This window comes from Phoxinus phoxinus (genome assembly GCF_949152265.1).
Source record: "Phoxinus phoxinus genome assembly, chromosome: 22".
Classification (NCBI taxonomy): Eukaryota; Metazoa; Chordata; class Actinopteri; order Cypriniformes; family Leuciscidae; genus Phoxinus; species Phoxinus phoxinus.
In genome coordinates, this window is record NC_136897.1 from 2,690,184 (window position 1) to 2,715,075 (window position 24,892).

Genomic DNA, 24,892 nt, shown 5'->3' on the forward strand with positions numbered 1-24,892 from the left:
AAACACCTGATTCAACTCATCAGCTCATTATCACATGAGTTAATGAGCTGATGATCACGTGGGTTAATGAGCTGATGAGTTGACTCAGGTGTTTGATTGGGGAGACAAATAAAACGTGCAGTGGTGGTCCTTCAGTTTGGGAAACACTGATCTAGACAGCATGTGGATGTTTAATATACAATATGCTACATATGTAGGCTATTACATAGATGTAAATTTCCCAGGGTCGTCTTTTAAACAAACATTGTATTGTTATCTTCTGCTTCAGCTTCACGTCCTCCAATAACTTTCGCTTTCGTTCTCTGAAGCCCAGAACCAGTGGATCAGGTTAACTCGCGCAGAGGTTCACAGCTCACACACACTTCACAGATCACACACACTTCACGGTCTTCGGTAAGTACAAGATTAAACATCAGATCTGTCCTTATATTTGCTCGATGTGTCGATATTACTGTCGAGTGACCGAGTAAAATCCTGGAGCTGCGCTGTATATTTAATAACCATTTACCGTCATTTCGAATATCGACAGCCACTGATGTATGCAGTCTAAATAATTAAAAGCTCAATGCTTGTAAATATGTGTGAAGATGGACATTCATCTTCAAGACCTATCGAATTGTAACGAAATGTCTAAAAATGTGTAGCTCTACGCGAAATGAAAATGAAACTAAACTCGATTCTCTTTAATCGCGTCAGTCTTTAAGACAACATAACGATAGCCTACTGACAAATTATGCATTTGACAACAATGCTGTATACATTTTAACATCCACTTTTTAACATCGAATTTAAAGGTCTGATTTTTGCCATAATTTCCCCTCTCTCTCTTTTTTTGTGGCGTTCACCAGGATTTTAAACTAGGCTACTGGTCTATTTTAGGCTACGTTTGAACAATAAACTAACAATTTGTAAAAATATGGAGCATTTACAATTTGTTAGTGAACTAAATGACACTAATTTGTCACTGGGTATTAATTAATCAGAGCCCAAGTTTGGTTGCAGTTGCTGTTTGGAGGTTCTCTCGCAGTCATGTCACTATGGGGTTATTATTGTTGCAATATTCCAAATAAATAGATTAATATTCACAAATAAATGTAAAGAGATTCACAAAAATGTATCGAATGCACAAATGAATAGATTAAGATCCACAAATAAATGTAAAGAGTTTCACAAAAAGATATAAAATTCACAAATAAATAAAATGAGATTTGCAAATAAATAAAACATTTACAAATGTTTTCTTATTTTACAAACACAACTCTGCCTGGCATTTATTTGTGAATCGGTTCCTGTGCATTTGTAAATCGCTGCACACATTTGTGGATTTTGAAACACTTCTAGCGCAGACGTGCAGAGAAATCCACAAATAGGTGGACTCCACCCACCGCCTACTCAAGCCAATCAGATAACGGCCACATCGAGCTGGCCAATCGTAGCACGTTATCACTTCAACCAATCACGTTAGGCTTTACACTCGGGGCGGGAAGTGGGAACTGACTGATTCTTGCATCAATGAAAGGAGCACTGGAGCGCAGTAGTAGCGCTGAACTGTGTGTGGTAAAAACACTCTGTTTTCAAAAGATCGTTGGAGTTTAAGGCCTCTTTATATTTCCATCAGGATACACTCAGGGAATTATGATAATCAGAGATCCCGAGCATCATGAACAGTCTCTACACCGGCAAGAGGCGCGACACAAATAGGCACTGTCTGTTCACTGCTGCCGCTGCAGTTTAAATCATGTAAAACTAGCATGTTTGAAATGTTAACACACATTCCCTATGTGACGTCTGCTTAGCTTTATATGCATAATCGTGCTCTTAACGGCTCTGATCGTAGCCTGCTTATTGACTAGTGCTGGTTACTTAAATCATATTTCGTGATAGTGTACTGGACGCGGGGCATTCATTGATAGTTGTTAAAATATGTTAACTTATGTCCTCAGTTGTATTGTAAATGTAATGCAGTACTGTTCTATCTGAATTAACCACAAGGGGGCACTAAAGTACTTGCTGTAAAGAACGCGTTTGGATTATAGTTTGTCCTATTAGTTTTGCCATACTGAGAAAGTGAAGGCTGTCAGTCAGACCGTGAGAATGATGCGTCTGCTGCCGCTCACAATAAAATATGCTGAGAAACGGTTATTCATCTCATCTCATCTGTTCTTCTGAATGCAACGCTAGCTCCAATATAAAATCATAACACAACAATAGTAAACGGATGCCCGCACTTCTGATGTAGCGGCTACTTCACGCAATTAGGACAAATGTTTTTGCACATTCGCTTTGCCCAGTGTAGATTGCCTCGCACAGGGTAGACACGATGCATGACATTATACGATTTTGCCTTTTAAAGCACAATCGCAGTGACAAATAGCAATAGGATATAAATACATGTAATGTAGAATACCAAATATAAGCCCAAATGTATAAATACAAAAACATTTGTCTTAATTGCGTGAAGTAGCCGCTACATCAGAAGTGCGGGCATCCGTTTACTATCAATGCCCCGCGTCCAGTACACTATCACGAAATATGATTTAAGTAACCAGCACTAGTCAATAAGCAGGCTACGATCAGAGCCGTTAAGAGCACGATTATGCATATAAAGCTAAGCAGACGTCACATAGGGAATGTGTGTTAACATTTCAAACATGCTAGTTTTACATGATTTAAACTGCAGCGGCAGCAGTGAACAGACAGTGCCTATTTGTGTCGCGCCTCTTGCCGGTGTAGAGACTGTTCATGATGCTCGGGGTCTCTGATTATCATAATTCCCTGAGTGTATCCTGATGGAAATATAAAGAGGCCTTAAACTCCAACAATCTTTTGAAAACAGAGTGTTTTTGCCACACACACAGTTCAGCGCTACTACTGCGCTCCAGTGCTCCTTTCATTGATGCAAGAATCAGTCAGTTCCCACTTCCCGCCCCGAGTGTAAAGCCTAACGTGATTGGTTGAAGTGATAACGTGCTACGATTGGCCAGCTCGATGTGGCCGTTATCTGATTGGCTTGAGTAGGCGGTGGGTGGAGTCCACCTATTTGTGGATTTCTCTGCACGTCTGCGCTAGAAGTGTTTCAAAATCCACAAATGCGTGAGGGGATTCACAAATGCACAGGAACCGATTCACAAATGTGTGCAGCGATTTACAAATGCACAGGAACCGATTCACAAATAAATGCCAGGCAGAGTTGTGTTTGTAAAATAAGAAAACATTTGTAAATGTTTTATTTATTTGCAAATCTCATTTTATTTATTTGTGAATTTTATAATTTTTTGTGAAACTCTTTACATTTATTTGTGGATCTTAATCTATTCATTTGTGCATTCGATACATTTTTGTGAATCTCTTTACATTTATTTGTGAATATTAATCTATTTATTTGGAATATTGCAACAATAATAACCCCATATGTCACAGGATCAGACAGTTGTGGACATGGACATTGACCCTTCACCAGTGAGTAACAGTAACTTTATTATTTATTTATGAATCACATACAGGTCTGATATAACCTATATCAATATGACAATGTCACATAAAGCAAATAGGATTTATTATTTTGGTCATTTTCAGTTTTGTTTTGTTTTTTAATTAAATGGCACTTTTAAAAATAATGGTTCTTTATTGACATTGTTTCTATCAATGGAACATTTCGATTGCACAAAATTATCTTTATAGTGGAAAAGAGTTCATAAGATTATTAAAATGTTTTTAGCATTAAGAAAACATGGTTATTTTAAGAACTGTTCAGGTTATTTGGGGAACAAAACATGGTTCTTTTGTGGCATCACTGTGAACTTATTTTTATTTTTAAGAGTTAAGGATAGTAAAAACAATATAGAGTAAAAGGGTTAAGGTAAAAAGAAAGACATAAGGGTTAATAGACTATATATTTCTCTATCCGCACAGCCATTTGGCAGAGGTTTTATGCTGAATGCTATGGACTGCATACATTGTGGGTTGTGGGTGGTTGCTATGGTGTTGCTAGGGTGCTCTAGGGTATTTTGGGTGGTTGCTATGGTGTTCTGGGTGGTTACTATGGTGTTGCTAGGGTGTTCTAAGGTCATTTGGGTGGTTGCTAGGGTGTTCAGGGCGGTTGCTATGGTGTTATGGGTGGTTACTATGGTGTTGCTAGGGTGTTCTAAGGTCATTTGGGTGGTTGCTAGGGTGTTCAGGGCGGTTGCTATGGTGTTACTAGGTGGTTAGTATGTGTCACAGATGGTTACTATTGAGTTTTTATAGAGTTTTTAGCGTGTTCTTGGCATGATTTAGCCCTTTACTAATCGCTATTAGCATGTAGCTATTCACTACTAGTATGTGGTTTAAAACATAGCATTTTGGAAGTGCTGTTTGCTAGCATGAGTCAAAAGAGTCAACCCTCATCTCTATGCGATGTTCTGATGCAGAGATATAGTTCTTGCAAAACGGTTGCTAGGGTACTCAAGTTTGGTTGCTATGGAGTTGCTTGGGAGCTTTAAACTTAAGAAGTTTATAGTAGTTTATAAGTTTACATGAGTCTTAAGAGTTCAGAGTTTAGTGTATATTAGCATCCTGGGGTTAGGGTTAAGGTGAGGGACGTATTTTATAGTAAAAGATAATAAGGATTAGATGGCAGAAGGATGACAGATCTATCAGCAGAGTTCTCTGACTTTGTCTCTATAGGTTGCACTGATATTGAATTAGTGCTCGCTGAAAATATTTTTTAATTTTTTTCAAAACTTCTAACACGTCATGTGTACTAAAGGTAAACTCCCACTACACAACTACACAACAAATGTTTCTTGTCATATCTTTCGTCACACATAACACAACGCTGACGAGGTGCACAATCTCAGGACATTTGGTCAAGAGGCAGTCCCGAACAATGAAAATATTTTTTCTCACATAAAAAAAGATGAGTTTTCATTTGTCTTTTGCAAGTCGTCAGGGATTCTGCGCTCCGGATGAGGGTGGGAGATCATTGCACCAGCAAGGAACCGTGAACGAGAATGTTCTGGAGAGTGATTGTGTGCTTCTCTGTGATGGTGTCACGAGCCGTCGCTCATTGACCGAGCGCAGGGATGTAGACTCGTAGGAGGGAGCTGAGCCTGGGGTCAATCTGTAAAGAAACATCATGAACTTGATGCGAACTTGATGAACTTGCATCATCTCGCTTGATGACGAGATGTGCTGCAGCGTTCTGAAGGGTTTATTGCACATGATGGAAGTCCAGCCAGAAGAGCATTGCAGTAATCAAGTGACCAGGGCCTGGACAAGAAGTTGTGTTGCATGCTCAGTTAGGAAAGGCCTGATCTTCCTGATGTTGTGCAGTGCACACATGCATGATCGAGCTGTTTTTAATGTGGTCTTTGAAGGTCAGCTGTTTTAATTTAGCATTAAGCTTTATCAGTAGAAAAACTGTATTTTAACGTTACTGTGCTTCCCTCCCTCATATCCCCCTGAGACTAGGTGTGTGTGATGTCTTTAAAATGTATAAATCTAAAGGTTATTCATAACTTTGAAACAAACTAAATAATTACTTGTTGATTCCAAAGTATCACTTGAGCAATGTGAATTTGACTAAAAATGTATTTATTATTTAAATCATTTTTAAATGGTGTTTAAGAGTTTCTCCTCTGGATGCTAGGACTTGTATATATCTGCTCCTGGAGGTCAGTTCTCCGGATCAACTCAAAACTTCCCACCGGATCGAACACACGGTTCAGACTCGCAGCGAAATGAGGTAATGACTGAAGATCAGAAATTGACTCGTAGATAATGAGTCTTGTGTAGAGAACAAAATAAGAAGAAATTACTGTTGCTATTATTGATTGTATTGATATTAAAACATGGAACATTCCTCATTTTTCAGCAGACCTCACCTTCACCAAGCAGAGATGCTCAGGTTCCTTATGATAATGTGAGTAACAGAAACATTCTCAACTGAAATATACAGTTTATCCCCTCAAAGGGCCAGATTAAAATGCCAATAATTTAACATTATTTTATCTGAAAGTTATTTTATAACGTTAATCTGTGCTGCTATAATACACTGGTTGCACACTGCAGTAAGCTAGACCGATATTAAAAAATATATTAATAAAAGCTAAATGACTATATACAGTAGAGATCAAAATTAGAGAACAATTAAGAAACACTTGATTATTTTCAGAAATATTATAAAAAAAGTTATAGAAGTTTGAGTTTATGAAAATGTGCAATGTTAAAACTTGTATTCATATTTTATATTAAATATATATTTTCAAAATCTGGTGGACTCTTTAAAAAATAAAATAAAAATCAAAGCCAAAAATCTGAACAAGTTTAACATTTTAGGTTGATATCTCTTGAAATGAGCGTTCAGTGAGATTTAGTTTGGGTGCAGTACCACACTTCTCCACTAGTGGACATTACTGCCCATATAAGGGCGCCTCCATTTCCATATGTGGTTTGAGTCTGAACCATTATTCTTACAATTTTCATACAATTTATGAATCCGACATCCTATTCAGAAGTAGTGTTGGAAGTTTGGCAGATATTGAAATTAATTCAACCTCTAACGCCCGTTTCACACATACTCCGTTTGCAGTGCGTTTGCGGTGCGTATTTTTTTCCGTACCCATGTTAACAGGTTAGAGCTTTCACACTGCACACGGATGCGGTCCGGCAATCCGTTCCAGTTGCGGTGCGTATACAGCAGTGCAGCGATCGTTTCTGCACAGAGTCTATTTTCTGCTGTGCTGCACCGCACTGCAGCGTATTCTTCACATTGAAATAAATATAGATTGACAAGAAACTGTAATAATTTGATCAGCTACTCATAATTACAGTTAATGTGTTCTACATTTACTAAATTACAGGATCAAGAAATTAAAAACGTTTTAAACGAGAATATACATATATATTATTGCTGCATGTTGTTCTATTTAAACATGAATATGTAGGCCTACTGTGTTGCCCTTTTTATTTATTTTGTTTATCGTCACATTCAACCTTCATGTCATGCGAATTTATTAAATGTAAATGAACATCATATGTAGTTGTAGCCTATATGAATTCATAAGTAAATCATATTATATAGTTTTATTTTTGAATATAAAGTTAAACAGGGTGTAATTATAAGTTTGTTATAGTTATGTAGGCTAGTTATAATTAATTTTGACTATGTAATTGTAAATCAAAATGTTTAACTTTTTGGTGCTACAGCCAGCCTTATTTATAGCAGAGGATACTCGTTTTAATGTAGTGGCATGTGGTAACAATAATTATTATATCAAATGTTAATTTCCAAAAAGGTCCTTTGTCTTCTGGGGGCTAGCCCTCTCCCGGTTCTTTTTTTTTTTTTCAGTCTTAAAATATGCATTTATAATCAGTATTTATACATTTGTATTCTAATTTAAAATATTTGTGTATTATATCTTAGCAACAGATATAGCGTGATAGCTTTTCTTCTGTCAACAACTCGAACTAAAACAAAGAATCACAATGATTAAAATTAATTTCATACTGTTGTAATGTCTGTAACAATGTCAAAGTTAAAGTTTGGTTTTAAAATCAAAATTCCTTAGCCTACCCATTTTTTATTTTGTGACAAAGAAACTACGTATCTCTGCAAACGCGCTCTGCAAACGCAGCATATGTGAAAGCACTATAGCGCGTGCTGCTCCAGTACCGCACACGCACTGCAACACGCACCGCAAACGCACTGCACACGGAGTATGTGTGAAACGGGCGTAAAAAACACAAAAGATCAAGTATGTGCATTATAGCTCGCTGCCACATCACTAATGCTGAATCTATTATTTCTTTCTTAATATTTAAAAAAAAATCAGACCGTTTTTTCTAAAAGAATTGAATGGATGCTATCTTTTGAACTCTTGGCATGAAAACAAACTGAGGTTTCTACCATTCTTTCATGATTTTTCATGTTCATCACTATTTCAAAATAAAGGTCTGAACATGCCTTAAGAGTATGAACATATTATTGTTGCAAATTGATAAATTACGGCTCCTCGGTCACCAAATATGAAAACTAGAGATTGTAAGCTTTCAAATGATATATAGTTTGTCAAGATTAGTTTAGGTTTAGTATAGGATATTACTGTTTTAAATATGTAATGGTTGCCAATATAAGGGGTTAAATGGATTGAAAAAAAAAAAAATCACGAGATGAAAAAAATATCTTTATGGCAGTTTTTCCACGTAATATAGAAATTTTATAATGATATTTTACAAGGTAAAGTATGGAAGTTAGACATTTCAGTACCATGACAACAGTTCAGTAACTAGATTTGATTCCCAGGGAATACACAACCTGATAGAATGTGTTCTTTTAACCCTCTGGGGTCTGAGGGGTTTTCTGGGTCCTGGAGGTGTTCTGACATTTGTGCTTATTTCTGTTACTTGTGACATTTTCATGGCTAAAGTCTTATTACACTGTATTCAGCACAAACTCTGCTACAATAGTATATCAGCAGCATGTATGTAAAAGTTTGTAGTTTTGAGATAATGATGTTTATGTGTGGTTTGTGAAAATATAAAAAAAATTGTCACTGAGATAAGGTGATAATACCCATACTGATTATTTCTTCACAAGACTTTTGGAAATTGTATCACGTAGCCTATAATATTTGCTTCAAAACTATGTGAAAATCATCCTGCATACTCATTCAGATAAGACAATATATTGATTTAAAATTTGTAAGACATGTCTTGTGTAAGAAAGCTGTATGCGGAGAGGCGTTAACAAGCCATGCATATTGAGTGTTTCACACCTGAGAGAGACAAAGAGCCTCCCATAATGGCCATATTAGGAGCTCTCAGGCACTATCATTATGAGGCTCAAAGAATGACTGCATTTAAAAAATAATGGCTTTTTGGGATTTATTTACAACACAACATAATCCAAAGATACGCAAAAAAGGACAAACAAGCACATTATTGAACACACTGATCACACCTTTGTACCATTCCTGAAACATAGGTGTCATACATACCTGTCATTTCCATGTTGTTTGATTTTTCATTTTACCATGTAGGCCTACATAAACATTCACATGATTCTCTGTACAAGTCAGCAGGACTCCATCAGTGGTCTCTCATCTGGTCCCTGTAAAAAAACAAAACAAAACAAAAACGAAACAACTGTGAACATGGTGATATCAAGATAAACTATAGGGCTGCACGATTGTGGGAATCCATTTTTAGATGTTTAAAATTGGGTAAAAATTTTGATTTAAAAAAATATATAGCCTATGTAATGAACACCTTGTTGTGTCTTGTAGGCATGTACGTGCAGTGCTGCTTACAATAATAATAACAAGCCTATAGCAGCTAGGCAGTCTATAAATCGTTAAACACTTCAGTTACACTACACTAGCATATTACTAATGCGCTCTTTAAATAAATAAAAAGCCTATTGCAGTATTTCTGTTCCTCAAAATAGCAACGCACCATCAATGCGTGTGAACACTGAGTGTATGATAGGACCTGTTGTGGCAAAAACAATATTTAACAAACACCGCATCACAAGCATAAGAAACATCAAGATTATTTTGTCTTTATTTATTTTATAATGTTCTCATCAAAGCGATCTCTACCACCCACCCCAGACAAAAGGAACTAAGGAACCCCCATGGCCCCCTTAACCCCTCCCCAGCCCAGGGATCTTCTCACCTTTGTCTCAGTGTCTCACACGCACACTCCAGCTGTATCAACGTTACAACAGGAAGCTCAAAATACAGAACACATGGCATTCATTTGTTAAATCGACTAAAATCAATGAAAAAGTAAAAATTCCATTACAGACCCAATGTCTTTAAAATGTATAAATCTAAAGGTCATTAATTAAAACTTTGAAACAAACTAAATAATCACAACAACTTGTTGATTCCAAAGTATCACTTGAGCAATGTGAATTTGACTAAAAATGTATTTATTATTTAAATCATTTTTAAATGGTGTTTAAGAGTTTCTCCTCTGGATGCTAGGACTTGTATATATCTGCTCCTGGAGGTCAGTTCTCTGGATCAACTCAAAACTTCCCACCGGATCGAACACACGGTTCAGACTCGCAGCGAAATGAGGTAATGACTAAAGATCAGAAATTGACTCGTAGATAATGAGTCTTGTGTAGAGAACAAAATAAGAAGAAATTACTGTTGCTATTATTGATTGTATTGATATTAAAACATGGAACATTCCTCATTTTTCAGCAGACCTCACCTTCACCAAGCAGAGATGCTCAGTTTCCTTATGATAATGTGAGTAACAGAAACATTCTCAACTGAAATATACAGTTTATCCCCTCAAAGGGCCAGATTAAAATGCCAATAATTTAACATAATTTTATCTGAAAGTTATTTTATAACGTTAATCTGTGCTGCTATAATACACTGGTTGCACACTGCAGTAAGCTAGACCGATATTAAAAAATATATTAATAAAAGCTAAATGACTATATACAGTAGAGATCAAAATTAGAGAACAATTAAGAAACACTTGATTATTTTCAGAAATATTATAAAAAAAAAGTTATAGAAGTTTGAGTTTATGAAAATGTACAATGTTAAAAATGTAGTTATTCATATTTTATATAAAATATATATTTTCAAAACCTGGTGGACTCTAAAAATGCAAAAAAAAAAAAAAAAGCCAAAAATCTGAACAAGTTGTGTTTCAAATTTTAGGTAAAAAAAAAAAAGCTTTCAGTGAGATTTAGTTTGGGTGCAGTACCACACTTCTCCACTAGTTGACATTACTGCCCATATAAGGGCGCCTCCATCTCCATATGTGGTTTAAGTGATCTGAACCATTATTCTTACAATTTTCATACAATTTATGAATCCGACATCCTATTCAGAAGTAGTGTTGGAAGTTTGGCAGATATTGAAATGAATTCAACCTCTAAGAAACCCAAAAGAACACGTATGTGCATTATAGCTCGCTGCCACACAGTGGCGTAACGAGTCAACACCGGGCCCTTAAGCAGGATTATCAAGGCGGGCCCCCCTACTACAACACGTGATGACGCTACACGCACAAAAAAAAAAAAAAAAAAAATGGTGACGGCGCACCATAACACATTGTTACTGTTACTGTCACTGCTATATACACATAGGCCTAAGTCCAAATACATAAAAAATATGCTCACTTACATTATAGCTGCATTTTCCGGGCTTTCCTCTGTACGAAGCTGTCAGGTCATAGGTTTAGTTACCTATGATCACGCGCGTGAACTCGACAATTGACTACTTTGGACTTTAACCGAAAACAGGATGTAAATACAGGTCTGTGCGCTGGCTGATATAACATCATTTTTATTCATATCTTTCACATCTACTGCAGTCAGATTCACTCGTGTTCACTCTGAAGGAATCACTCAACATGGCTGGGCACTTGTAATGACACATCAAAGATGATAAGAGAAATAAAAGCAGGTTTAAAATTAGACCCCATTCAAGTCGCAAATTTTAAAAAGAGGATAACACTGTGTAGGCAACACCGATTTGTGTCGTTGTTCTCTGTATTGACAGCACTCCAAATTTACTAAAAATTGAGCTCAATGTTAAAATTGACCGGAGTTCTCCTTTAAGATCCAGATAGCGCGCACAGGCATTCTCAATTGACAGTATGGCAAGTCCAGAGAGACGACTCTGTCCCATTGAGCTCCTGAGATAGCTTTTTATCAGTTTCAGTTTAGAAAAAGAACGCTCTGACAACAAATGTGACGACTCCATATCTGTCTCAAGTTCACCGGTTTTTACTGTTTTGCACGCAATGCGCATGTTCACCCGGGGATTCCCCAGTCCCAATTCGAAACAAATTACACCAAATTCATCATTGTTCGTTTCAAACATTTATTTAATGATCAGTCAAATATGTTGTTGTCATTATTTATTCAAATCAATAAGCAAAAAATTAAAATGCGATCAGACTATAAGTAGTAAAATGCGATAGGGGGACCCGCCTGGGCCTGTCAATCAATATCGTCCAGTCACGCGGGCGGGCCCCTGATTGGTCCGGGCCCGTAAGCAACCGCTTACCCTGCTTACTGATAATTACGCCCCTGCTGCCACATCACTAATGCTGAATCTATTATTTATTTATTTATAAAAAGAAAAAGGGTTGTTAATATTCTCTTACAATTTTTTACAGTCGCTAGGACACATTTCTCAATACTTGGGTCACTTTTTCTTCAATCTTCACACAGTTCTCTAACCAGTGTTCAGCTCGGTACAGCGGTTCATTTCACATTCACATGCACTAAAACTACCAAATCACTTCATACATGTCTCAGATCAACACACACTTCCAGAACACTAGCAAAGCTTGACAGTAACACACATACTTTATCACCCACAAAACAATGACCTAAAAAACACAAACAACAGGAACATTATACAATGTGTTCCTCTGTACATGCTTTCTTTCTTCTACGTCTCTACTGTTTACAATTCACTGCTATGTTAATCAGACATGATGCAGATGCTTCAATACTTTATATATTTTATGTCTTTTTTTTTGCACTGAGTAATTCCAGAGTACACACATGTGTCCACACACCATCCGCTGATACAGGGACAGGATCAGCTGTGATTGGTCCAAATGTTTTTATACCATTTAATTTTTAGATTCAAAATATATTTCATTACAATATTACTGTAGAAATGTGTCAAAATGCTGTCGTATGGAGTTTTGTATTATGTTATTGTTATGAACGTAAGTTGAACAGTTCTGAGATCAGTGTGTAAGCGTGTGCAGATTGGGAGTTGTGGCGGTTGTTGTGTCGAAGTGAGACAATAATTAATGTAATTTGAAAGATGTCGTCATTGAATGCATTTTGTGCCAAAGCAATGATAAATGATCCACAGTTTATCCCACACACACTTCTGTTGTGCTCACTGTGTGAAGAGTGAAGAAAAAGTGACCTAAGTATTGAGAAATGTGTCCTAGCGACTGTAAAAAAAACTGTAATGAGTAGCTAATGGGTGTTTTGGGCATAATGTGAAATAAACCAGAGTCTCTTCTCCCGTTCCCTTTAAAAGCCAGTTGCGCTCGCGCCATGGCGGATTCCCTATTTATTTGCTGGAATTTACAAGCAGAAAAACTGAACGCTTCTCTAGCGAGCAAATGGATCTGTTCGAGCTCGAGGTTAAAGTTGTGTGTGTGAGGTTAAAGCGGTGTGTGTGTGTGAGGTTAAAGCGGTGTGTGTGAGGTTAAAGCGGTGTGTGTGTGTGAGGTTAAAGCGGTGTGTGTGTGTGAGGTTAAAGCGGTGTGTGTGTGAGGTTAAAGCGGTGTGTGTGTGTGAGGTTAAAGCGGTGTGTGTGTGTGAGGTTAAAGCGGTGTGTGTGTGTGAGGTTAAAGCGGTGTGTGTGTGTGAGGTTAAAGCGGTGTGTGTGTGTGAGGTTAAAGCGGTGTGTGTGTGTGAGGTTAAAGCGGTGTGTGTGTGTGTGAGGTTAAAGCGGTGTGTGTGTGTGTGAGGTTAAAGCGGTGTGTGTGTGTGTGAGGTTAAAGCGGTGTGTGTGTGTGTGAGGTTAAAGCGGTGTGTGTGTGTGTGAGGTTAAAGCGGTGTGTGTGTGTGTGAGGTTAAAGCGGTGTGTGTGTGTGTGAGGTTAAAGCGGTGTGTGTGTGTGTGAGGTTAAAGCGGTGTGTGTGTGTGTGAGGTTAAAGCGGTGTGTGTGTGTGTGAGGTTAAAGCGGTGTGTGTGTGTGTGAGGTTAAAGCGGTGTGTGTGTGTGTGAGGTTAAAGCGGTGTGTGTGTGTGTGAGGTTAAAGCGGTGTGTGTGTGTGTGAGGTTAAAGCGGTGTGTGTGTGTGTGAGGTTAAAGCGGTGTGTGTGTGTGTGAGGTTAAAGCGGTGTGTGTGTGTGTGAGGTTAAAGCGGTGTGTGTGTGTGTGAGGTTAAAGCGGTGTGTGTGTGTGTGAGGTTAAAGCGGTGTGTGTGTGTGTGAGGTTAAAGCGGTGTGTGTGTGTGTGAGGTTAAAGCGGTGTGTGTGTGTGTGAGGTTAAAGCGGTGTGTGTGTGTGTGAGGTTAAAGCGCAAGCAGACCATCTATGGGACATGGTGTATGAGCGTTGTGGACCCGCCTTTAGGTGCATATTACTAATGCGCTCTTTAAATATATAAAAATGTCTATTGCAGTATTTCTGTTCCTCAAAATAGCAACGCACCATCAATGCGCGTGAACACACACTTAGTTTTCAGACCAGCAGCCCATGGGTGCAAACGCATTTGTTATTTAAACAACAGGACGTGAAAATTAAAACAGTGTCGGGCTGAAACTAGCAAAACACACTTGCGTCGTGTTTACTTGAATTTGACAAATGTATTTATTATTTAAATCATTTTTAAATGGTGTTTAAGAGTTTCTCCTCTGGATGCTAGGACTTGTATATATCTGCTCCTGGAGGTCAGTTTTCTGGATCAACTCAAAACTTCCCACCGGATCGAACACACGGTTCAGACTCACAGCGAAATGAGGTAATGACTAAAGATCAGAAATTGACTCGTAGATAATGAGTCTTGTGTAGAGAACAAAATAAGAAGAAATTACTGTTGCTATTATTGATTGTATTGATATTAAAACATGGAACATTCCTCATTTTTCAGCAGACCTCACCTTCACCAAGCAGAGATGCTCCGTTTCCTTATGATAATGTGAGTAACAGAAACATTCTCAACTGAAATATACAGTTTATCCCCTCAAAGGGCCAGATTAAAATGCCAATAATTTAACATTATTTTATCTTAGTCTAATGAAATAGAATAAAGTCCTGAATTACTACTCATTTTAAAAGCTAAATGACAATATACAGTAAAGATCAAAATTAGAGAACAATTAAGAAACACTTGATTATTTTCAGAAATATTGTTAATCTTCATTGCTTGAAATTTTAAGTAATTTCACTGTGGGTATCATTTTTTTTTTTACAAAATAACCAAGGTACTTCAACAAACACCTTTATTTATTAAAATTAGAGAACAATAACCATTACAGCACAAAAGAAAGCATTATAACAAGCATTTGAGACTTATAGCAGTCAGACTTTTGCTGTGAATGACCGGAGCACATCTGCGGCCACTGGACATCACTAGACCTCACACTGCTCTGCTGTGATCTTGGTCCACGCTTCTTCCGTCTCTTCCACAGTTCGGGAACTGTAGTGGGTTTAAATCATTATTTAATCATCATTTAAATCATTTTTGCCATCCGCAAGATGGCGCTCAAAGTCTGCCCTCCCGTCTAAGGCCAGCAGGACAACTTCAGCTCTCGTCAGCCGCGCTTTCTCCGCCGCTGGACAGGTTGCTTCCGCCCTGCATTCGATGACAGTCTTGCAGATTCTCCAGGCCGATCTCCTCCGCCAAATGGACGAGAAGGGCCCGGACCAGACTGTCGTCACAGGACCTGCGCAGCGCAATGGACCTTTCCCTTCGCGCCACTAGTCCACTGCCCAGGCCATTGGGTGGTGCATGGCCTTGCTCACTGTCACTGAGAGACACCTCTGGTTAACGCTTGCCGACATGAGCGAGCCGTGTTCCTCAACGTCCCGCTCTCCCCCGCCGGTCTCTTCGGCCCAGCAGTAAGCGGGATTGTGGATCGTTTTTCAGAGGTGCAGAAAACCACGCAGGCCATGAACCTCTTCCTGCCACGATGCTCGAGTTCTACTGCAGGCCGCTCTCTAGCTTAGCCTTCTGCACGAAGCTCTACACAGCGCTCGTCTCAGCCTCCGCCGCCTTCGCAGCGACGTCAGGGCGGCCGCCCTAGATCGCGCTCAACCAGCCATCACAGGCCAAATCTTGGGGTGGCACACCAAAACAATAAACCATAATTTCAGAATTTTATTCTACTGCTGTAGTAAACCGGCCTGAAGAAAACTATCAGAAAGACTTAAGCAAACTCCTACTGATATACTTTGTTTATTTCATTTAAGAAATTAATGCAACGTGATGCACTGTCCGTTAAATATAACACAATAAACCAGAGTTCACAAGCAGGTTAATACATACACGCACTCCATTTCATCATTGCAAATAACACATATGACTCTACTGACAGAACTAGGAACTAACAGACACATGAAGTAAACTAGTGTGTAGTTAACTACTCTGTTTTTATGACGCAGCTCTTATTGATGCGACTTACCAGCACGAGAGATGTGAGACTCTGCTGGTGGTGACGTAGCTCCGCCCGCAATATCACGCACACAAATGCGAGTGATGCAACAGCCAATGTCGAGTTTTCCCAATTAATGCATGAATTTAACAGCATTATTTAAACTCCGTTACACATATACATGCACCAGCTAACGACGTTAGCTAGGTAACTCTTGTTACGTGTCAAAGACGCATCAAAAAGCTGTTGTAACAGTATAGGCTACTGTAACCATTTGGCACTTAAAAAGCACGTCACGGCACATAATTTCCCGTCTTTTACTAAATAATATTTTTTACTTATTTACTTACCGGTAGTCTTCGTCTTCTGCGAAGAGCAGCTGAGGCTGATGGAGGAACAGGAGGCGCCGGCGCAGAAGACCTGTCTGCCGAGAAGCCCGGACTCGTACAGATGTCAGATAGCCACGAACATGTTTCGAGCAACAGACTTTCAAAATCCTCTTCTTCCATATCATGTGTAGTTCCTTCAGCCATTCTCATAAATTCCCATCTGACTCCATAAGCGCTTGTTAGCTTACCTTGATAGCTTCCAAACAAGATGGCGGATATTTATTTTAGTTTCTGTGTTTAGTCCCACCCACTGATCTGTAATAGGCCTGTAGGGTGAGTGGTCCCACCCCCTGGAATAATAAGAAGCTAGTGTTTGTAGTCTCATACACTATTCAATGAAATGTGACTTCCTGCTTATAATGACGCAAAATTACCATTTTTACGTCATTATAAGCAGGAAGTGAAACACTTAAATCCTTATTTCTCCCATCTCAGGGAAAAATAAAGGAAAAAACCATGACCATTATAATATATGAATGGTTTTCTAACAATACAAAGCTTAATGCAAATGGGTGAAGTGTCCCTTTAAGGAACGTCCAAATACACGTTAGTTTCACTTGATGTTTGAGGACAGCATAGATGCTTTATATTCGGTGACAGTAGACAGGTGAGCTAACAACAAAGATGGTGTCAAAGTTGCGGTTGCTGGTCAGCTTGTGTGTGAATGTACGTTTTTGACCAACGTTTTCCACTTCTAATGTCATTTCCAGCTATAAATAACTTTATTAAATATTCGCTTTATCACCAAAGCTGTCTCTATTTCGCTGTAGATCATTAAACTGTTCCGCTGCCTCAGTTTCGTGAGGTGTCTTCGTGCTCAAACACTGCTTATAAAGTCACAGCGAGGCAACAAGTCTCAAGTGCTGTCTAAGTTTCCCGACATGATGTGATGTGTTCGGACACACAGAGATGATCGACCCCCAGCAGTGAACCATTGCTTTTTCGGAGCAGTAATGATGTAACGAAGCATTGTTTGGTTCACTGAAATCAAGTGACTTCGGCAGTTTGATAGAAACTTCATTATTTTGAAAGCGCCCATCACTAGTGTAGCCCCCCCGTAGGGCTATGGCAGTGCTAACTACGCCACCCCTTGCATAAGACCGTTAAGAGCAAGGGGACTCTGTACAAAAGAAAACACGCACAGGCTTGGCTTAGCAAAGTAAAAATATATCTTTATTTTATCTTTTTGTTAAAATTGAGTCGCTATGATTGTCAATAAATAACACATAAACAATTTGACATGGGGATAAGTCATAGGAGGGTGGGCCACCAGATTACCAGCTAGACCGGGCCTAGGTTAACGCCACACGTGAGCTAAAGCACACCACTTTTATGGTAGAACAAACACTACAGACTCAGTCCACATAACCACGGCAATCATGCTCTTTGATGCACACATCACAGCACTACACTGCACAACTCAGTCAAAATGGGTGAAATACTAAGGGAACCAGGCTAGAACCCGATCAGCTAGTCTATTCGCTGGGCCCGACACACTCCAAGACTATTATTCGGGAAGAGGGCGAAACAAACAACAAAAAAAAGAAACCGCTAGCCGGTGGTCACAATTGGTTTACTAACACAAATCTCTTACACCCCACCGGTTAGCGGGAAAAGAAAGAAAAAGAAACAAACCAAAAACATGTCTAAGAAAAGCAGCACCTGCACATTCATACACATTTAAACACTTTTAAACATACAAGAGAACAGCAGCCGACAATCGGATTGCTGCAACCTCTGTCTGCAGTCTAGCGATTGGGTGAGTAGACAGTGTTTCGCCGCTTCACAATCTCACGGAACGCTTCTCTGTGTTCATCAGTTTAGGCACTCCAAACATGTTTCGGAAGCGTGCACACATACAATCAGTAGCGCCATTGGCAAACACTCTGCAACACCTTAACTACAAACAGCACCCCGGAACACTGCTGCACTCCAACGCGTTAGCAGCTAGCTACAGTGTTTCGCTACCGGCATGAGGACCCCAGGTGCCTATATACCTGCCTGCTCTCAATTTCCAACCACTCCCACCCACATTAGCTAACGAGAAGGAGTGAAAAGCGATCAGAAGCGGTGACGGAGGGAAATGAGAGAGAGCAACATCGAATGCCTCAAACCCACAGGCTACAATCCACCCCCCCCAAATGAATCGGCGGCCCGACGATGACATCTCATGTCTGGGAATCTTCACCCTCCATTCCTGATGGATCATAATTTATGCCACTAGTCGACCGGGGTAGATGGTAAGGATTGGAATGCCGTCCTGCCGTAGACCTCGCTGAACGGCGCATGGCCACAGTATTGTCCTCAGACGCCTCAGCTGTATCTTCAATGTCAATTTCCTCCAACGCTAAGGTGCCGGTTGAAGCAGGTGCAGCGTGGGGCTCTTGTTCAGCACCATACCATACGATCACGTCTCGGGCATCCTCATCCTCCCGAGGGTCTTTGGGGGTCTCCTCCTCCCGAGCTGGACCAGGGAACCCACCTGCCCCAAGCCTCAATCCCGCAGGAACGGCACGCATCTCAGAACGATGCACCTGTCGAACAGGTCCACCCGCATCTGCAGGGATCACAGTGTAGACTGCTCCTGCTCCAGAAGGGCAGCGTACAACTCGATAGACCACAGAGTTCCAATAGTCCTGGATTTTATTTCTCCCAGATGGATGGTTCCGCAGATAGATCAAATCCCCTTCTTGGAAACCAGCATCGTTCACCTGATCATTATGGCTCTGGTTCCGCCTGAGGGCCAGTTCTTCTGCTCTCTGTCTGACGTGTTCATGAGTCATCCTGACGCTTTGTTGGTGCTTTTCAACCCATTCTTCTAGGCTGTTGGTGTCTGGGACAGCCTCCCTGGCACCAAGCAAGAAATCAACTGGCAGTCTTGGATGATAGCCAAACATCAGATAATATGGGGTATGGCCTGTGGTCTGGTGGGGTGTACCATTATAGGCAAAGGTGAGCTGAGGCAGATGATGTGGCCAACGACGCTTCTCGGCCTCGGGTAGGGTACGCAGCAAGTCGTGGAGTGTACGGTTGAACCGCTCACACTGGGCATTCCCTTGAGGGTGGTACGGAGTGGTGCGGCTCTTTTGTATACCATACATCTGACACAGTTGCTGGATCAGGAGGCTCTCAAAGTTTCGTCCCCGGTCGGAATGTATACGAGCTGGGGGGCCAAACCTATGGAACCATTCTTGCACCAAGGCCCTGGCAACAGTGTGTGCTTTTTGGTCTTTAGTAGGGACAGCCTGCGAGTACTTGGTGAATATATCTGTAAGGATCAGGACATTCTCTCGTCCATCACTGGCCGGCTCCAGCAGAGTAAAGTCAAGAGCTAAGATTTCATTTGGTCGAGTGGCTTGCATCGTGCTCCAATATGTACGGACTTTGGGCTGAACGGCCTTCCCCACAACGCATCGCTGGCACTGCTGACACCACTGTTCAGCATCTTTAGTCATACTGGGCCAAAAACATCGGCTCCGAAGTAGTTGGAGTGTTCTTTCCGTGCCTTGGTGTCCTTGCTCGTCATGGACACTCCGTAGGACTTCTGTTTGCAGGCACTGGGGCAGTAACAGCTGGAGAGTCTCCGGCCCTCCCCCTGGTACATAAATCAGGCGATAAAGAACTCCTCCTTCGTCGACTAGGCGGTCCCAGTGTCGGAGCAGGGCTCTGCTGGATTTGGGTAACGCTTCACGCTCCCTTGCACCTGGCCGTCGCCCTTCCTGATAGTACTTCTTCAAGGGACCAATGACTGGGTCAGCTTCCTGAAGCGAGCTGAGATCCTGAGATGAACGCCCGGGTAAGGCCACCACCTCCCCGCATTGGCCCTCTACGGCAGGCATCGGACCAAGGCTGGTCAATGCACCCAATGCGGGGACCTCCGTCCCGAATGTGAAGCGTTCCAGATACTGACGAGAAAGAGCATCCGCATTCTGATTGCTCTTGCCTGGCCGATATTTGAGAGTAAAATTGAATGACGCCAGCTGAGAAGCCCACCGCTGCTCGGTTGCGCCCAGCTTTGCCGTAAGCAGATGGCTCAGGGGATTATTATCAGTGAGTATTGAGAAATGGTTCCCCAGCAAATATTCGCGGAACTTCTCCGTTACTGCCCACTTTACCGCAAGTAGTTCCAGCTTCATGGAGCTATAATTCTCCATATTTCTTTCAGCAGCTCTGAGTCCCCGACTGGCAAACGCGACTGGACGTACTTTCCCTTCCTGTTCTTGGGAGAGGATTGCACCAAGGCCTCCGTGACTGGCATCTACCTCCAAGATGAATGGCTTCTTAAAGTCGGCATAAGCCAGCACTGGAGCCGAGGTAAGTCGCTCCTTCAGAGACAAGAATGCTCGCTCACATCCTTCGTCCCAGGCCGATGCCAGGGGAACTGGGGGGGTCTTTCCCTTCCTTCGAGGTCCGCTGAGTCTACCTACCAGCTGATGAAGCGGGGCTGCCAACTTTGAAAATCCCTCCACAAAGCGCCGATAATAGCTTGCGAACCCGAGGAAGGATCGTAATTCGGCCAGGTGTCCAGGGCGTCTCCACTCCTTGACCACCTCTATCTTGGCGGGATCCGTGGCAACTCCGTCAGCAGAGACCACATGCCCCAAGTAACTGACCTGGTGCTGGAAGAACTGGCATTTTGACAATTTAACTTTTAGTCCCTGTTTTTGCAGGCGGGAAAACACCTCTCCCAGCCTTTCCAGATGCTGCTGAACAGTGGTGGAAAAGACAATCACATCGTCCAGGTAAAGTAAAACAGACTGGTATCTGCAATCACCGAACATACGCTCCATCAAACGCTGGAACGTTCCAGGGGCATTACACAGTCCAAAGGCCATTCTATTGAACTCAAACAGGCCGAAAGGTGTGCAGAAGGCAGTCTTTGATTTATCCTGCTCCACCATTGGAACCTGATTGTATCCACTTGCGAGATCTAAGGTGGAAAACCATCTCGCTCCTGAAAGTGCATCCAACGATTCTTCTATACGAGGAAGGGGATATGCGTCACGACGGGTTTTTGCATTTAACTGCCGGTAATCTACACAGAGGCGCAAACTACCATCCTTCTTGGTCACCAAGACTATCGGGGAAGAATATGGACTGCTACTTTCTCTGATGACTTTACTATCAATGAGCTGTTGGATGTGTGCCTTGACTGTTTCATACTGGGAGGGTGGAATTCTACGGTACGGCTGCCGGACAGGAGCATTGTCCAACAGGGGGATCTCATGGCTGATTAAAGACGTGCATCCTAGGTCTCCCTCCCCTTGCGAAAAGATGTCACTATACTGGACAAGGAGGGCCCTGGCCTCAGCAGCTTGTTGCTGGGTCAACCCCGGGAAGTCTGGCACCGTAAACTCAGGGGGACTGCAGCACTCGACTATCTCCTGTGTTGAGACATAAGCTTGACACTGTTCCCAAGAAGGGTCGACGGATATGGAGGCAGCAGTTCCTGTCGCAGCCGCAGCTACAACTTGTACAGTGCCAATAGGGTGGCGTGGGGGCAACCATACCTTTGCGTTACCAACATTCACTACAGGTGCATATACCAAACCCTTACTCGCTGGCACCAGGGTAGGGGACACCAGTAGGCCTTCAGGCAATTGCTCCTCGTCAAAGCCCAAGGGCTCCAGCAAAAATGCTGCGGACTCAAGCTGGGGGCATGTAACCAGGACCATGGTTAGGGCTCCTGCCTCCAGACAGACAGCCCCTTTCCCATGGACTTTCACTTTGAACGGCTTCGGTGCATTTTCAATGGCCTGGATCTGTTCACAGTGTCTCAATGCGCGTCGGGCTGCCGGTGCCGCCGATTTCACAGGAGGGGAGTGGAAGAGCTGTGAGCCATGCTGTTTAAAAAGGACCTGATAACATTCCCCAATTACATTCATTCCCAGTATCCCAGGTGTTATAAGCTTGCGGTCTTTAAGAGTGCTATTCCCTGGGTCTTTCACAATTAAAATTCCCCTGCTTGGAATGCATTGCCCCAATACCCCCACATCCAACTCTAGGTAACCAACATAAGGGATGTCTAACCCATTAGCGGCCTTAAGCCCAAGCCATCTACAATCTTTCTTTTGTAGGTGATGGAAATGCTCTCGAAAGAAACTCTCAGTGATGGTGGTCACCATTGACCCAGTGTCAATCAAGCAGGGAACTGTTACGTCTCCCATAGAAACAGACAATACAGGACAATCTTTGACTAACTTATCATATGTTTGAGAATGCAATGAGCCATCCACATCCCTTCCCAGCGTGTGGCTCTGCACACTGGGAGTTGCTAGTTTCCCGACTGGCTAAGGAGGTTGTCTGGGCCTGATGCTGGGTTAGGGGCGGTATCAGGGGGTAAACGTAAAGCTGACCCACTATTGTGGGTGGAGGGAGGTGCCTGGCAGTAGCGGGCTATATGGCCTGGTTGATCGCACCGCAAACAAATGGGCTGACCATTAGGGGCGCGTTTGTATCGCCCACCCCGGTGTGGTGGAGGGGCCTGTGATCTACTACTAGGGTGTCCTAACTGCCTTACGAGCATATCCAACTGAGCTTGTTGCTTAAGGACCAAGTCTTTTAATTCAGCGAATTCTGATGACTGGGGGGCTGTAACACATTGCGACATAACCTGAGCTTCACTGCTTACCCCTGGAGCACGATAGCTACGGTCTCGGTTGGACTGACCCTCCTGCACCCACCTTATAGCTTCTTTCCGTACGGCTAGAAGAGTCAACCCACTATCTGCTCGTACCAATCTCTTCAGTTCTCTACGTAACATGGGGTCAGAGACATTTTCACAGAACTGGTCTCGCAAAACAATATCAGGGTTTCTGATGGCACCTTCATTTGACTGTTTTACTTTATCCAACATTTCCATTAAAGCATGAGAGAACTCAAACAAACTTTCATTATCCTTTTGCTTTCTATTAAAGAAACGCTGTTGCCAGTAAACATACGATTTAGCACACCCATATACTTCCCTTAAGACTTCAATAATCGACTCAGGGTTTTCACGTGTGACTGCAGGACGGTACTTAACCTCATTTCGGGCTTCGCCCTCTAAATGATCAAACAAAAACAATGCCTTGTCAAAATTAGACATGTGCGTTGCCCGAATACAACTTTTCGCTTCCTCAATCCATTCTTCGACCGACAAAGACCCTGCAGTTGCAGAGCCAGAAAACTTCGGGCACCGCCGCTCTCGGGGTATAAAGAGCGCTTGCTCCCGTCGAATCGGCTGGGTACTAGTAGCACTGCTACTAGCATTGCCCGCTGTCCCGCCCCCCGAAAGTCTCTCATTTTCAGCCTGGAGCTGCACCAAACGTTGTCGTAGCTGCTGCAACTCCCCTGCGGACTCCTCTCCGTCACTCATATTGTTGCCAGCTGCTGTTCTCTATACACACCTGCGTACTCACACACACACACACACACAGGTGCTGCTTAAATAGACTAACCTAGCGACACAAATGCTACCCTGCCGACTACGCCAAAATGTAGCCCCCCCGTAGGGCTATGGCAGTGCTAACTACGCCACCCCTTGCATAAGACCGTTAAGAGCAAGGGGACTCTGTACAAAAGAAAACACGCACAGGCTTGGCTTAGCAAAGTAAAAATATATCTTTATTTTATCTTTTTGTTAAAATTGAGTCGCTATGATTGTCAATAAATAACACATAAACAATTTGACATGGGGATAAGTCATAGGAGGGTGGGCCACCAGATTACCAGCTAGACCGGGCCTAGGTTAACGCCACACGTGAGCTAAAGCACACCACTTTTATGGTAGAACAAACACTACAGACTCAGTCCACATAACCACGGCAATCATGCTCTTTGATGCACACATCACAGCACTACACTGCACAACTCAGTCAAAATGGGTGAAATACTAAGGGAACCAGGCTAGAACCCGATCAGCTAGTCTATTCGCTGGGCCCGACACACTCCAAGACTATTATTCGGGAAGAGGGCGAAACAAACAACAAAAAAAAGAAACCGCTAGCCGGTGGTCACAATTGGTTTACTAACACAAATCTCTTACACCCCACCGGTTAGCGGGAAAAGAAAGAAAAAGAAACAAACCAAAAACATGTCTAAGAAAAGCAGCACCTGCACATTCATACACATTTAAACACTTTTAAACATACAAGAGAACAGCAGCCGACAATCGGATTGCTGCAACCTCTGTCTGCAGTCTAGCGATTGGGTGAGTAGACAGTGTTTCGCCGCTTCACAATCTCACGGAACGCTTCTCTGTGTTCATCAGTTTAGGCACTCCAAACATGTTTCGGAAGCGTGCACACATACAATCAGTAGCGCCATTGGCAAACACTCTGCAACACCTTAACTACAAACAGCACCCCGGAACACTGCTGCACTCCAACGCGTTAGCAGCTAGCTACAGTGTTTCGCTACCGGCATGAGG

General features: G+C 42.0%; 1 protein-coding gene across 1 annotated transcript in view; it reads left to right on the top strand.

The window, feature by feature from the left end:
* The first annotated feature begins 317 nt into the window (after positions 1–317).
* The window catches only part of LOC306990580 (uncharacterized protein), a 36,331-nt gene continuing 11,756 nt past the window's right edge, over positions 318–24,892 (top strand). The window contains exons 1-8 of the mRNA XM_079597593.1: positions 318–393; positions 3,421–3,459; positions 5,630–5,725; positions 5,855–5,902; positions 9,972–10,067; positions 10,197–10,244; positions 14,365–14,460; positions 14,593–14,637. Coding sequence (XP_079453719.1) covers positions 3,439–3,459; positions 5,630–5,725; positions 5,855–5,902; positions 9,972–10,067; positions 10,197–10,244; positions 14,365–14,460; positions 14,593–14,637 — 450 coding nt within the window. The 5' untranslated portion in view covers positions 318–393; positions 3,421–3,438. The remainder of the gene's footprint in view (positions 394–3,420; positions 3,460–5,629; positions 5,726–5,854; positions 5,903–9,971; positions 10,068–10,196; positions 10,245–14,364; positions 14,461–14,592; positions 14,638–24,892) is intronic.